Source organism: Motacilla alba, chromosome 3, assembly GCF_015832195.1.
Source record: "Motacilla alba alba isolate MOTALB_02 chromosome 3, Motacilla_alba_V1.0_pri, whole genome shotgun sequence".
NCBI lineage: Eukaryota > Metazoa > Chordata > Aves > Passeriformes > Motacillidae > Motacilla > Motacilla alba.
In genome coordinates, this window is record NC_052018.1 from 111,989,769 (window position 1) to 112,005,294 (window position 15,526).

Genomic DNA, 15,526 nt, shown 5'->3' on the forward strand with positions numbered 1-15,526 from the left:
ACCGTTTTGTTCCTGTATGGAGGGCTCAGCTCCATTTCCCAGTGTTTCTGCTGGGAGAGACAGCGAGGCTCAGTGACTGATTTGCAAGAGCTGCTAGAGAGGGAGCATCGTGCACTTCAGCCTTGGCAACCAGGGGATGCACCCTAAGCACTGTTGGCTGTTGTGGACTCTCCTTGCTGGGACTTGGTCTTTGGGAAGAAGACAAACACAAGTGAATGGAGAAGGATCTTGATAAAACTTTTTTTTCTGGGAAAGAAAGGACACAGAAAAAGCTACACAAGCTGTTCAAAAACTGTATTTCAATGCTCCCTGCACTTGGCCCAGGTGATCTTCCTCACAGAGAAACAGAACGAGTGGAACTGCACAACAGTAAGTGAAGTTTTAGTTACATCTTTTAATATGCTGGCTTTTGATAGCTGTTAAAAAGTGTTTCAGAGATGTTTGGGTATTCCAGCCATGCTGCCAAAGGTTGATGTCTTTGAAGCTGGAGTTACAAACAGGATTTGCTGTTGGGTACAATGAGGAAAAGGGGGAGGAACAAGCAGGTGGGGCAAAGCTGGGCAGCTCCCTAGCATGGCTTTATCGGGAAAGTTCCGGCAGCCCCTGGGTTGCTTTGCTCCCCTCACTGCCTTGGTCCCGAGCAGCTCTCTGAGAGCTCCCTCCACTGGAAAGAGTTTAGTTGGTCATTACTGAAATGAATCCTGGTGAAAACACAGTGGTAGTAGCAAAAAAAAAACCAACCCAAAACCAAAACAAAACAAAACCCAAAAAATCCCTGCATTTGAAGCACTGATACTTCTCATAGGTGTTGATAAATACAAATGCCATGTTTTTAACCCTGCTGCTACATCTCATACATTCCCCTTTCCACTTGTGGAAGGGTTCAGTGTTCTTGGGCAAGAGAGGCACTGCCCCTGGCTGGGGCATCTGTGCTTCATCAGCTCAGATGGAATCGGGCTGTTTCAGTTGGAACAAGCCAGGATTGTGGGAGCAGGACTTGCATAAATTCGTGTGGCTCCCAGAAAGGGCACTTTAAAAGAATGGGAGGGTCGAATGTGTTCCCTTGGCTGTGAAATTCAGGAGAGGCTGGCACGAGAGCTGGCTGGAGAAATCAATTGTGATGGATTTCCTAGTTCAGTGATCATGAGCTGCAGTGTGGTAAAGGGTAGTGAGATACGTCCTCCCAACACCTCACTTTAAATGATGTCCCCTTGCTTTGGACTAACTCGTCTTTAAGTTGGAGCAATCTTTATTTTCAGTTGCAGTACCTTTTTTTTCCTGCCCTTCTCAGGAGCTAATCTTTGAGACAACAGAAATTGCTATTCACAAATCTCTTCTTTTGCTTTGTTTCTGGTAAATGCAAACACCCCAGCCAAGGTCTCCTAGAGCTATGCTGTACAAACACAAGGGAATGGATGATCTCTGCCCCAGTTTGGGATAATGAGTCTTTGGCTCACTTGCTCACTTCAAATGACAATCATATGTACCCGTTCACTAAATCCTTGAGAAATGCAGGAAAAGCCAGGCCAGAAAGAAGTATAAAAACCTAGTCCAGACAGAGAAAACTCTGAAGTACCAGAATGTGAAAATAAGTGAGAGGTCACACCATCCTCTCCTTCGTTTGCATTTCACTTCTATTACTATGAGTTTGAGTCATGGGGCTCAGCCAAACCTGGGACACGCACGGCAGCAATCCCTGTCTGTCCAGTGATGGTGTCATTCCCAGCGCAGTGCTGGGGAGAGGACAAGTTCCCAGGAAAGGACTGCAAGCCCATAGTGCTGACAAGGATCAAGCCTCCTTCTGCCACATACAAAATGAAAGCTCTCGGGACACCAGAGAGCACAAATCTAACATCATAAAAACATTTGTTTACTACACATTGCAAGTTCATTCCAAAACAACAAAAGGAGTTCATTTCTCAGGCTAAATGCTGTAGATGGTAAAGACAACACCAAGATCCAGGTCTTTAACAAAAAACCAGAATGTAGCTCTGTGGCTTTTATTCCAGTAATACTGAAAGCATTAAAAACCCCAAAAGAATGGAACAGAGACTCTTTTACACACTACAGCACCTTCCCCTCAGAGTTCAGGGGGGTTATGCACTGTGCACAGCACTGTACAGCAGCAGGAACAGGCAGCTCCTGGAACCGAAGCCCTGGGGAGATATCAGACTGGGATACCTCTGTGGATTCCAACGGCAAGCTCAAAGTTGGGATTGTCAGCATTTCTCACTATCATTGTACAGAAGTTGGCACCTGAGAGTTCATTTGAAAGGTGTCTGCAGAACTGTCTGCTGCTAGTGCAGGGGATTTGGGTTTTCCAAGGCTCAGCAGCACACGCATTAAATTGCTTCAGTACTTGGCTTTTTGCCTCTGTATGAGGTAAATCATCAGCTGCTAAATCTGTAGATGGGACGGATGATTGGGACGGACATCCTCTCTGCTTACAGTCCACTGGGAAGCAAATGTTAACATGCTCCCTTCCCCCTTCTGTGGGTCACTGCTGTACTGCAAATGCCCCCGCTGCCTGTGACCTTGTTTTGGGGAAGCACTTGGGAGGCTCAGCTATGGACAACCTCTTAAAAAGTCAGAACAGCACAATTACCCCTGCCCTAAGGATCCTGCACAGTCTGTGACTACAATTACATTTCATGTTTTGTTTTCCTGAACTGAAGTTGGGTTGATCATCTGCATCCACTGCATTCACTTAGAGGAGTTAGATCTGCACAACAGCCTGTCACTGTGCCCACTCACTCCTTTCAGCTATGCTCTCTTTATGGATAATACCTTTAAAAACTGAACCCCCAGCTTTGCTCTGTGAATAAAAGCAGAGCACATCTTGCTAAGCTTAATGCACCTTGGATTGTAGCTCTCATCTGACTGTGCTCATGAGAGGTATTGGAGGCAGACAGCTGGCCAAGCAGACGCTCACTGTGTGAAATTTATGCTACTCTATTTGTAGGTGATTACAAAAACAACTTTTCAAGGTTAGTGTCCAGGCTTGCTGCTGCTAAGCACAGGAACAGGAGTCCAAAGACTTTTTTCTGGTTGACTAACTTCATTATGAGTTTTTCTCTTTTTTTTTGGTGGTTTTCTCTCCCTTGGAAACGTCAGGGTTATGGAATCTGATGGTTCATGGTTTTGCTGAAGGACACTTTCAGAGTCTCACAAAAACACACCAAGGTGATGGAGATAGTGAACTTTGAATGAGTAGAACAATCACCCAGAGCTAATTAGTGGTTTGCAATTTTAAGGGATAATCAAATGCTGGGTTCTTGTAGGAGACTAAGTGTGTGCCATACTGCTCACTCTGAGGCTTCTTACATGCCTTGCACAGACATACAGACAAAATAATTGTGGTAATGAGAAAGAGTCCACTTGCTGCAGACAGACCAGCAAAAACATACTTGTAGCTGGGCTTTGTTTTAAAGCTGGTGCACGAATTACCTGGCGTTTCCTGGCCTGTTGTCTGGCTTGACCCTGCTTTGTTGGAGGCAGTCACACAGATACGGTAAGTGGTGAACGGCAGCAGGTTGTACAGAGTGTACTGCCTGGCCGTGGGGTAGATGTTGTCCATGACAATCTGCCTGTCCTCGTCTCGGGCACGAAGCGTCAGCTCATAGCTGTGAACAACTGAATATGGGGCACACCAGCGGATCTGTGCAGAGCTGTCAGTGATTTCAATCACCTCTCTGAGCCTGGGTGGGTCTGGAATCTCATCTTCCCTCGATGTGCCAGGACATGAGCACTGGGATACGTTCTGGAGCTCCCTGCACGGCTTCTGCAGGTGCCTGCAAGGATTGTAGTCACAGGCGGCCTGGGCCGTTTGCCCCGGGGCTTCCTCCTTTGGTTGATCTTCGTAGTCGTAGTCATCGGTGTAATGTGGTGATGGCGTGCTGGGCGCAGGCTCCGAGTGGGCACTGCTCCTTGTGGACTTCAGCTGTGGGGGGCTCGTTTGGGGGGCGCCTTGCCTGGCATGGGTGGCAAAGGAGTGAGTGCGGTGGCTGGTGGTGTGGGGGACTCCCGTTCCTCCAGCAGAATAATCACTGGTGGTCTGGTTGAATGGTCCTTCCTGAGGAAATGTCGTGTCGGTTGTCCTGAGCCCTCTCTGTAGCTGTTCTGTTCCAGCTGGACCTGTGGTGCTGTGGTCTGGGGACTGAGCAAAGAGCTCTTGGAGAAAAACTGGGAAGGAGGTTACAGATGCCAAGGAAGGGGGACTGCTTGTGGATTCAGAAACTGCCTCCACCTCGTGGGAGGAACTGTTGGCCTTTGTTAGGATGGGCTGCGTTGCGTTGGATGCTGCTGTGCTCCTTACATCCTTCTGGATTAGGGAGCTGGTGTAGGTGTCTTTGGTCAGCATTGGGTTGGACGTTGCCGTGCTCACCACATCCCTCTGGATTAGGGAGCTGGTGTAGGTGTCTTTGGTTAGCATTGGGTTGGATGTTGCTGTGCTCCTTACATCCCTCTGGATTCGGGAGCTGGTGTAGGTGTCTTTGGTCAGCATTGGGTTGGATGTTGCTGTGCTCCTTACATCCCTCTGGATTCGGGAGCTGGTGTAGGTGTCTTTGGTCAGCATTGGGTTGGATGTTGCTGTGCTCCTTACATCCCTCTGGATTAGGGAGCTGGTGTAGGTGTCTTTGGTTAGCATTGGGTTGGATGTTGCTGTGCTCCTTACATCCCTCTGGATTAGGGAACTGGTGTAGGTGTCTTTGGTTAGCATTGGGTTGGATGTTGCCGTGCTCACCACATCCCTCTGGATTAGGGAGCTGGTGTAGGTGTCTTTGGTTAGCATTGGGTTGGATGTTGCTGTGCTCCTTACATCCCTCTGGATTAGGGAGCTGGTGTAGGTGTCTTTGGTCAGCATTGGGTTGGATGTTGCCGTGCTCACCACATCCCTCTGGATTAGGGAGCTGGTGTAGGTGTCTTTGGTCAGCGTTGGGCTGGATTCTGCAGTGCTCACCACATCCCTCTGGATTCGGGAGCTGGTGTGAGTCAGATCTGTGGTCAGCAGAGCTGAGTGTGTTGTTGCTGCAGCAGAGGCATCACCACTGGTGAAGTTGAAAGCATCACCATCAGGAAGGGCTGTGTTTGAGATGGGCTGTGTAACGTTGCTCTCTGACTGGCATTTGTTGTAGAGCTCCAGCAGTGAAAAAGATGTTGAAGGTCTGCCCGAATCTTCCTGGGACATACAAAAGGTCTCCCAAGCCCTGCAGAGGGAAACCAGAATAGTCAAGATCCAGAAGAACATCACAGGTTTCTGTAGGCTGCCCGGGCTGGAATGGGTGACCTGCTGTCAAAACCCTCTTTATGTCAGAGAGAATGTGAAACCTAGACCAAGGCTCCATCGCCTTAACAACGGTCCAGGCAGCTTTCCACAGCACTGACTGTGGAATCTAGCTGGAACTGGCTTTTTAGTTTTGTAAGGCGCAGGGATATCTTATGCCCGAGGGAAAGTGTCCTTTGGTACAACAATGGCTGTGAACTTTAGCTAAGGGCATCGGGATTCAGCTTGTCCTAAAGGGTCAGACTTTAATGCAGCAGTAACAGGATTCCCAGGATTCCTAATCCATCTGGTTTAGGCAGCTGGAGGTGGGCTGACCCGGGACTTTTAAATGACTAAGATCGAATTCTTTATTTACTCAGACACTGAAATTCTGGTAAAGAATGCAACTGCTAAACCCATCCCGATGAAAAACTGTCTAATTTCAACAAACTACTTCCCTGCTCTCTGAGAGATTTGATGACAAATCTTCTTGGTTGCCTTTGAAAAAGAAGAGAGACCATTTATATGCAAATATTTCTTTTAACTGCAGCTTACTGTAATTAGTCAGTAAATCTGTAGGGGAGCATGAAAACAATAGGTGAGAAATGGTGCTGTTTGCAAGGGATTCTGTTGACTGCCGGTGGTGATGTCAGCTTTGCAAGTAGCAGGGTGAGGAGAAAATAATTTGTTAAAGATCTTCCAAAGTTTTCCAGTTTCTGCTGGCACATCAAGACAGCTCATTTTCTATCTTCAGCTAATATGGAAATATGTGAAATATCGTCCAAAACAGAAAGAAAATATTCTCACCTTCAAGTAGAATCTACAGCTAATAACACTTTATGCTCTGTCCCTGAAAGGGACATTATTTTGCACTTGTACCTCTTGAGGAAGGGAAGGACACACAAGGAATTTAAATAACTCAGTGAATGGTGGTGGATGTCTGGTCCCCAGACAACTTGCACACTGAAGCTGCATCTGAAGAGCATTACTTGATCTCTTGAGCTCACTTACTTTAGCAGAACAACTTTCTCGGGCTTGGCCAGCAGCCAGGAGAGCTGGCAGCTGCACAGCAGAGGATTCCCGTACAAGCTGATGGTGATGCCAGCTGATGAATTGGTGTTCCAAGGATTGAAGGAACTCAGGTTACAGCTACAAGAAGACAAAAGCAATAATTAAAAAATGCTGAGCTACCTTCCAATGACTGGAGTGTGCTCAGTATCCCTTACCCTTAGTGTGTGTAAGGTGCAAAGCAATATTCCCAGTTCCCCTGGCAGCAACCAGTTATTAAACCCACCACCCTGCACTCTGCATGCTCAAAAGATGCTCTCTTCTTTCTAGGACTTTAATTCCTTAGAGTTTGGGCATGATTTTTAGCACTTTGAACTGGTATTCCTGCAAGTGTTGGAAAGTGCTGCGTAAATTCAGCAGGGCAGTCAAGGGGGGATGGAATCCATAGGATTTTTGCTTTGTATGGGTTTATTTTCCTGAAACTGGTTTCTAGACACAGCCAGTGCTCCAGTGTTTGTTTTCTGATATGCTAATGTCTGGGTCGCTATTATAAAAATGTTTCGAAGTGCTCTCCAGATTTTTTCCTTTATGCTGACTGCTCTGTGTGCACTTCACCTGCTCCTGTTTTGATAAATCAGTTTCAGACTTTTGCCCCTCTTAGTATTTCAGGTATGTGACGGACCAAGAGCTGGTACCCCTGGAATGAGGACTAAAACATTGCTTTTACTAATGATGAACAAGGAACTAAACTCCCACACTAAACGTGGGAGGGACGGGATTTTTGTCTGATTCTGAGATGCAGGTTTTGGAGAAGTGTCAGCACTCATCCTTGCAGAGCAGGGAACCCTCAGTGACCTGCTTCTCCTCTGATGGGGTATTGCCCTTGGAAGGCTGCTCTTTATCAGTGGATCTGTGCTGGTCTGAACAGCACTGGGTGAATTCATCCATGGCACAGGGAGATAAGGCAGAGGAGTGGGAACACAATGGATGCAACCTCAAGCAGACAATTGTGCTATGGGCCCCATGCTGCCTCTTTGGGCTGTATCAGCTCTATCAGGCCAGATCACAGATTTTACATGGCACAGACAGCAAGTCCACACCTCCTTTCTAAATCTCATAACAAACTGTTCAATTCAGCTGTGAGGCAAAGGCAGCATTATGTGAGGAAGGACAAAAAAACACAACTCACTTCTCAAATGAGAGACGGCTCAGGTGAGGAGCACTGCCAAACATCTCTGTCTGCACGAAACGCAGGGAATGGGAGTCCTGGCAGTGCAGCTCTCGGAGACCAGGCAGAGACTTGAAGAAGTCGCTGTCGAGGCTTCTTAACCGTGGCATGTTTGTCAGGTGAAGTGATCTGAGGTTGGCCAAATCTCTGGCCCACTCTGGTTGAACTGAAACAGAAAAATATTTACACCTATTGCCTGTGGATTTCTGTGGATTTCTGCCTAGAAAAAGGGTTTGAATCCATAGATTTGAAGTGTCTGTCACCTTCTGCAGCTATTCTCTTTGCGAAAGGAACAGAACAAAAGTCAGCACACCAGCCTGTAAACACTCATGCAGCTGCGTTTTTGTAATAGTCCCCGCAGGTCAGGCTGTCCCAGGGCAGAGGAAAAGAGGGGAAAATAGGACAACGAAGCTGATAAGAGACATGGAATAGATTTCTTGTTGTGTGAGATTAAGCGAACAAGGATTTCTCGGCTCAGGAAAGTGGTCTACAAGGTCCTGACTGGTGCAAGAAAGGCAAAACACTTCTTTCTCCTAGCACAGGAAAAAGAGCCAAGAGGCACAAAAGTGAAAGAATAGGTCTTGTATGAAAAGGGCCTTTCTGTCCCATGACTCAGTAGGGTAACTCACTACCACAAGACGGATTAGGCAAATTTATGGAGGAAATTTGGTGGTGCAGCTGTTTAATGTGAGCTGAAGTTAAGCCTCTAGCTTGAGGAGGCCCTGGCCCTGCCCCAGGCTGAGAGCAGCTGGGCAAGGCATCTCACATCTGTGTGTCTCAGCACCTCAGGTATAAACTGAGGCTGGCAGAGCAAAAGGGAAAAAACCTCCTGTGGATTGCTCGGGGCAGGGATTGTCTCCCTCTCAGCGGAAGTATCCCGGCCGGCTGTGGATGGCACAAAAAGCCTCTCTCTGTGCTACTTCAATGCAGCTCTAAAAGCTGAGTGTAGCTGTGGGGACAAAGAAGGATTTCAACAGCCCGTCTGGAAAGGGAAACTGATTTCCTCCTGTGCTTCCCAAAACTAATCCCGGGGCTGACAGGGAGATGACTGTCAGTGGCAGACAGTGGGATTAGGATCGAGGTGGGTGACTACACTGGGACAAATCGTCCCGTCTCATGGTGTTTGGTCTCTGCCCTTCCTTTGGGAGGCTGCTTTGCGTGAGAGCGCCTTGCACGCCTGGACCAGCTGTTTGCAGCTTTCAGTGTGGGGTGTTCCCCCAGCACTCCAGGCTCAGCCAGGATGGGAACCATCATTCCAGCAAGGCTTCTGCTCCCCCGGCCTGACCAAGCCCAGTGTTTACAGCAGGAAACCCAAGAGACTTACTTTTCTCAAAAAAGGTCCCGCTCAGATCAAGCGCATTGATGGAGTTTCCAGGCCTGTTCGTGGCCTCGTTGGGATCTGTGCTGATGGCAAAAGCAGAGTCCCTAATTCCTCTGCTGTCATCCTGCCCGAGCAGCGTCGCAGAGAGGTTCAGGACCTGCAGCTGAGGGTAGCAGGAAAAAGCCAGTGGCTGGATTTCAATCAGGGGATTTCCAGCCAAGGACAACCACTTCAGGTTAGGCAGGGCAGAGCCGTGGCAGGATGGCACAGATGACAGCTTATTAAAGCTCAAGTCCAGCTTGAGGAGGCTGCTGAGGGCTTCAGATCCCCACCTCACTGACCAGAGGTGGTTGTGCCTCAGCGAGAGGACACGCAGCTGTGGGAGCTGTGCTATCTCTGTGCCATTCACCTCTTCCAAGAGGTTATTGCTGAGATCCAGGGTCTCCAGGGCCTCTGGAAGGCAGACTGGGAACACTGTCAGGCTGCTGTTAGTCAGCTGCAGGGTGATCCAGGTCCTGTTCTTCTGATCCTCACAGGACATGCTGGTGAGATTAACATTCTCCCAAGTGTCCTCCTGAGCCAGCTGGAAAAAGGTGGTGACATCCCTGGATGCTGCTCTGCTCACCAGGCCATGTGCTGTGGTCCCCAGCAGCAGAGGGAGGATGAGCAAGGGTGACAACATCCTTCTCCAAGGTGCAGTTTGCAAGATCTGTTACCTTTGTGTATCAGGGAGGCAAAAACAAAACATCAACACTTAGAGCTAAATTAAAATCCCTCCAGTCATCTACAAACTATTTAAAAGAAAAACAGTCTATAAGCCCTTTCCTATTATATCCAGGCAGTGATAAGTGATAATTAATAGCTCTTTGTAATTCAGCCTGAGTAAACATGAATCCGTGGGGACAGAAGCATCAGGCAGTCTTAGTCTAAGTGTGCCTGCAGCCGTTCACGCAGGAAGCATGAACCGAGCTGTATCCCGCACCAGCCCCCTCAGTGCCAGCAGGTTGTCCTGCACGGTGTCCAGCCTGTCCAGCCCAGTGGGAAGAGTTTTCCAGTGGGGTGATGCCCAAACAAGCGGGTCCAATGTGCCTGTGGAGGGGACTGTTTCCTGTGGGGCTGTGCCAAGCAAATGAATGGATCCGAGGATGGAGGAGAGTTGCCATACATTAAAGCCCAGGGCCCCAAACTGGGCTGAGTTGTGTTGGGATGGGCAGGTTAAAGTGCCTTTCCTGTATTAGGAAGGACTTTCCTTTTCCGAGCAGGAGCTGGAACAGTAAAACCAGCACGCGACTTGCGTGGGCTCTGCCAGGGCAGTTCTGCCCCCTTCTGAGGACAGTCCCAGTGGGGACCCCGCAGGGGGCTTGGGGCTCCTGAGCAGCTAGCAGTGCCCCACAGCCTGTCTGCCAGGCAGGGCTGGGCTCTGCTGCAGATGAGAGCCACAGCCAGGCTCTGCACGGCCCAGCTGCTGGGAAAGGATGCACTGAAAATGCAGCTCCCGAACCACATTTCGGTGGAAGTGGTCAGAAACTGAGCATGCTGCTGGATCGGGGCCCCAAAGGCCTGAGCGCCAAGAAACATTTTATTCAGTGTTACAACTGTGCTCCCTCCTCCTTCCCCCACCCCTGCTTTGGTCTTTGTAAAAAAAAAAAAAAAAAAAAGAAAAGAAAAAAAAAGTCCTAAGTGACTTATGCGAGGTCCCCGCAGGTAAAACGTGTCAGAGGAAGGAATTAACCCCAGCCCCAAACTCGTGCTTTTCTTGTTGAGCTGTCTTTTGTGCTTCCCGGCAGCAAAATAACAAAATGACGATTCCTCGTCCAGAAATACATTACAGCGTAGGGTGGTAACCGAAGCCCCACGTATTATGAAATATCTCAGACTTATTCCAAACTTTAATTGCTCCTTGCTGTCCCTTGAATGATGCCAGGTCTCGCCCAGACCGTTATCCTTTGCTGCCATCCCAGGTTCCAAGTAGGGACCAGCAAAACAGTTTCCACCGGAGCACCAAAATAACGTGTTGTGTTTGCCTGTGTCCTTTTCGTCAGACGGAACCGTGGAAGATCCGAGCAGCCTCAGGGCTTCCCGCTCACAGGAGCCGCTGGATCTCCTGCTCCGCAGCACATTGGCAGGGAGAGGATGGGAGGAATTGGGCTGCTGTATTCCAGTCTTAGATTTAATCTTAATCCTTGCCTCTAAACCGCATCCGCTTGCACGTACCTGTCCAACAGTGCCGGTGCCTCGTGCCTCCGCTCCGAGCGGCTCCGACTGCTTGGCCTTGATTTTATACGCTTGGGGTGACTCAGCCGGCAGCGTGAGCTGCCTCTCTCCTGCTCCCAGCTTTCCCTGCTCCCGGCTCTGCCCACTAGCTCAGGCGAGGTTTGCTCCAGGCTCGCTCCCCCGCATCCAGCTTTGAGAGGGGGCGGCTCCGGGCAGCTTTCCCCGCTCCCTTGGCCCTAGCAGGAGGTGGGTGGGAGGGCTCCTATTTCCCAACACTCAGGCGGGGCTGCTCCTGTCAGTCTTTGTCTAAGCAGAGGGGGGTAAAGGGAAAAGATCAGTGTCAATAGTCCCGACTCTCGCGTCTTCCACCGACGGGGGGAGGGAGAGGAATTGTTGTGTTCCTTTGTTGGCAGGTCAGGATGATGTAAAGCTGAGGCTCTGCCTGCTGACATGAGCTTTGGTCTCTCTTTAGGCGCCAGTGAGGGGCTTCAAGTGTTTAAATTTCTAAGACTCTTGCTCTTGGGGAGTAAATCCTGCAAAAGTTCACGCGGGGCAAATTACTTTTCTAAGGAGGCCCTTAGGATATGTCAGAAGTGAAACTCTCACCTGTTCCTCCCGCAGAGAGGAATTTCTCTGCCGATGGAGAGGGCGTGGGGCATCTCACTCCCCGTGTGACGGCCTTCGGGAGGCCTCTCCAGGTCCCGCTGTGCGTGGGTTGTGTTCTCTGTCCTGCATCTGTGTACCACATGGCTTGGGACAATTCCCTTCCTGCTACTTCTCTCATCCTTTGCTGGATAAGTAAAACTGACAACATAAACCATCTCCCGCTGCGGGACCTGCCCCGAGCTGGGTGTTTCAGCATTCCCACAATTCAAACAAGAATTAGGTCGAGAGCAGAGAATAAAGTCAGGGAAATGATCCTAGAAAGGGACGACTTGATGGAGATTGTTCCAAAGTAAAAGCAAAAGGGTGGTTGTTCTGTTGCTACTGTAGGACAATTAATTGTTAAAATTTCCAAGGAGAACAGTAGTCAGTGCTTTTCCTTTATCGGGGCAACAAAGCACATCCCTGACACGAAGGCAGCACCGACCTGTAAACTTCGGTGCTGAAGTGCAGATAAAGGTCTCGCTTGCCCAATAACGTCGAGTCTGCAAGTACACATTAGGCAGACCTTATCTATTGACCGCGTGGGTCATCATGAGCGTGGGGAGAGAGCCTTGAAAAACACCAGAACATGCCCGGAACAGAGATAGGGGCTTCCAGTAGGACTCTCTGGAGCCATCGCCGTTCCCTTGGAGGCCGGGCGAGGCGCGCATGTCGCTCCCTGCGGCACGGCTCTAGGGCAAGACAGATGGGTTCCCAAATGAGGGGCTAATCCCACCATTGACCCGGCGGCGGGCGGAGCGGGGCGGCCGGGCCCGGCACGTGCGCGCCCGCAGGTACCTCCCGAGCTCCGCGCCCTGCGGCTCAAAGGGCAAAGAGGAGCAGGTTACAAAAATCTGAAGAATTTGCCCTAAGGGGAGGAAAGCCCAGCTCCAGACAGGCCGGTGGAAACCCTGCCTTCCCTCTGGCTTCGTAGAGCTGCCGGCTGCGGCTCTCTTTGGGAAGCCGAGCAGGGAGGTGGCCTGGCTTTGCCCTGGACTATTAAATACTTGTATTTGCTGCCCTTAGCTCAGTGTTTACTGACAGTAAATTTTCATTGCTTATTTTAGGGTTATTTGCTATCTTACTGATTTTAATATCTTACAGAAATACTCCAGGAAACTCAGTGAGCCAAAAGCTGCCTTGATTTTAATGAGTTCATCCTTACTGACTTCATTTTGGAGACTGAGCAGACTGTCAGGCTGGGAAAGCAGCTGCTCGTTTTGGTGAAAGTGGAAGGGAGGTGGAGGTTTTCTTTGCCCAGAGGCCCTTGATTTCTGAGTGATACAGAGAACCTGTTGCAAGAGGCAGAGCACCCTTGGAAAATGAGCTTTGGTTATTTTTATTTTCCATCTTTGTTTCTGCTTTTTTCGTTGGCCGGTTTTTGTGGCAGGTATTGTATTTTCCCAGCTCTTTGCTTAGCTGCAAGCGCTCATCGTCTGAAATATTTCTGCCGCGGTGCTTCATCTCAGGCGGCTGCCCAGGTGCTGGTGGAGGTTTCCCAGGGCAGGCAGCAGCCCTCGTTCACAAGTTTCTTTGAAATATCTGATAACAGCAGGCAGATATTTCCCTTTTGTGATTCACTTTGGCTTGTTCTCATGTCGCCTTTTATTCTTTTTTTTCCACTTTTCTGAGAGTTTCGGTGACAACCTGAGGGAGCGGTTAGCAAAGGCAGGCGTTCCTTCAGCCTTTTCACACGGGTGATGCAAAGAGAGCTGAAGCAGACGCCCCCTGCCCGGGGCGATTCAGGGCTGCACAAAGCCCCTCTGCCCGCAGGAATTCTCGGGCTGAGCCCTGCATTCCTTAGTGACACCAAGATAAGCAGAGCAGGGGAAGGTGAGGATGGTACCAGGCTGTAAAGTTTAAGAGGTGAATGTTTTTTACTGGCCGTGATCCAAGTGATGGTTAAGAATGAAAATATCCTGAAAAAGAAAATCTGGAGAAAGGCTTTTAAAGCCAACAAAAGAGCTGTTTCACGGATCTGTCCCCAGAGCAAGCACAAGCAAGACATTTCCCTACAGAGAAAGGGGAGAGAATGGAAGAACAGGATTATTTAGCCTGAGGTTTCAAAAAACGATGGGGTCTGTGTCTCCTAACCCAGGCTGAAGGCAGTGGTGAAATCCCCTATGGAATTTGATGTAAGAGCAGCAGGATCCATCTGACATCGGCAGTGCTTTACCCTGACCTGGCTTGGGTTTAATTAAGCACCGTGTACAGAACAGGGTTGCAGCTGAGCGGAAGTGTAAGTCTCCCAAAGGTTTCTTTTCATCTAATAACATTCCCGTCCAGGATTTCATCTCTGTATTGCAAAACTTCAGGGCAGACGTGCCTGTCCTGCTTTCACTCATTCTGGGAAACCTCTCCCACATCTGGCACTGTGCAATTAATAACGTGGTTTCTGCAGCCCACTGAGCCCGTGGTCTTAACCCTGTGTATAAATAGGTGTGATGAGCTCATGAGAGCCAAGGGGGATCAGGTTATTGCACAGATTAGGGAGGGTGTGGAACTCCACGTGCATCGAGGGAATGTCCGGAGCCTGGTGGGACATGGGCTGGGATGAAAGATGACTCCAAGCTGTGCCTGGTGCAGGTGTCAGGCAGAGCAGGCTGGGGCAGGCCTCCTCTCAGGTGCTGCCCGCCACATCCAGCCTGGAATTATGGAAGTGCAGGAATGCCCTGGGTCCTGCCTTCCCACTCCAACCTCTCCAGGAAGGAGTCTACCCACTGAAACCTCTCCTCTGTGTAGGAAGAGGAGCTGCAGTCACATGCAGCGCTCAAAGCAGCTGGATTCAAAACAGCTTCCTTTCCCACCTATTTCGCACCTTGCAAAGTGAGTGGGGCAAGGAAAAGATACAGCTGAATGACCTAAGGAAATACGGAGAGAGGGCATCAGCAGGGGATCACTCTCTTAAACCTAAAATGGAAAAGGATAGGGCTTGCAGCCAGCCAGGATGAGCTGGCAGAACTCCTCCTTGCAGAGCAGCACCGAAGGATTCAGTCGAAAGGCAGTGACACATTGGGTAAGATTGAAGGAGGGGCAGGAAAGAAAATGGAAATATTTGCTAGTTTCTCTGAAATCCCAGCAGAGACAGCTTGAACTGCAAGTGAACGTGCTTGTTTAGCAACGAAATGAGCCACCCTCTGCTAATGAGAGCCATGCTCAGATTTCCCCTGTCTCTGCATTCCTGTGCTCAGGTCACGTAGGCAAGTGGCAACTACAGGGCCTCCATGCAGCACTCTGGGACAGGCTCTGCTCCGAGAGCGGCCAGCATGGGCTGTGCTTCCCAGGGAGCAATCCACAGGAGCCTGGCATTGCTCCTTGCCAAACGAGGGGCTCCGTGCAGGCATGGTCAGGATGCTCACTGCAAAGCCTAACTGGAGACTGACCTGGAAGGCAGCTGCCTGTGGAAGAGGTGCTGGCATTAAGATGAGCATTTAGCTCTCCCTTTGGCAGGTGTTGAATATAGCCAGTGTTTGGACTTGGGTGGATGTCACCTGCTTGTGTCAAGCAGGTGACAAGTGGGTAAGTTCTCTTCTGAAGGAAAACCGGATGGTCCCTCAGCCCACCAAGAAGTGCTGAGGAGAAGGAAGAACAGAGGGCTGGGAAGCAGGCTGTAATTTTTTTATTTTTTCAAAATGTAAAGCTGTAGTTTAAACTGCACAAACTGGGAGTGATTCCCCTGAAGCCCATTGACAGGGGCTGGGGAAAAGCAGAGCACATGGCATGAAAATCAGGGCTCTCAGTTTCCAGGGATGTTTATGAATTTATGCAGTGGTTTCTGCAGCATCCCTTCATGATATGACAACACCTGTCCAATGCATTTCTTTAGATATGTGAAACCAGTTTTGGT

At 49.6% G+C, this 15,526-nt stretch overlaps 1 protein-coding gene across 1 annotated transcript; it reads right to left on the reverse strand.

Moving 5' to 3' along the window:
- Nucleotides 1–1,958: 1,958 nt before the first annotated feature.
- On the reverse strand, nt 1,959–11,426 carry LRRN4 (leucine rich repeat neuronal 4). Its single transcript, XM_038133582.1, has 5 exons — nt 11,035–11,426; nt 8,824–9,536; nt 7,461–7,665; nt 6,275–6,412; nt 1,959–5,207 (listed from the first exon to the last, which is right to left on the reverse strand). The coding sequence occupies exons 2-5, from the start codon at nt 9,500–9,502 to the stop codon at nt 3,230–3,232; spliced, it is 3,000 nt and encodes a 999-aa protein (XP_037989510.1). The 5' UTR covers nt 9,503–9,536; nt 11,035–11,426; the 3' UTR covers nt 1,959–3,229.
- Between the last annotated feature and the right edge of the window lie 4,100 nt (nt 11,427–15,526).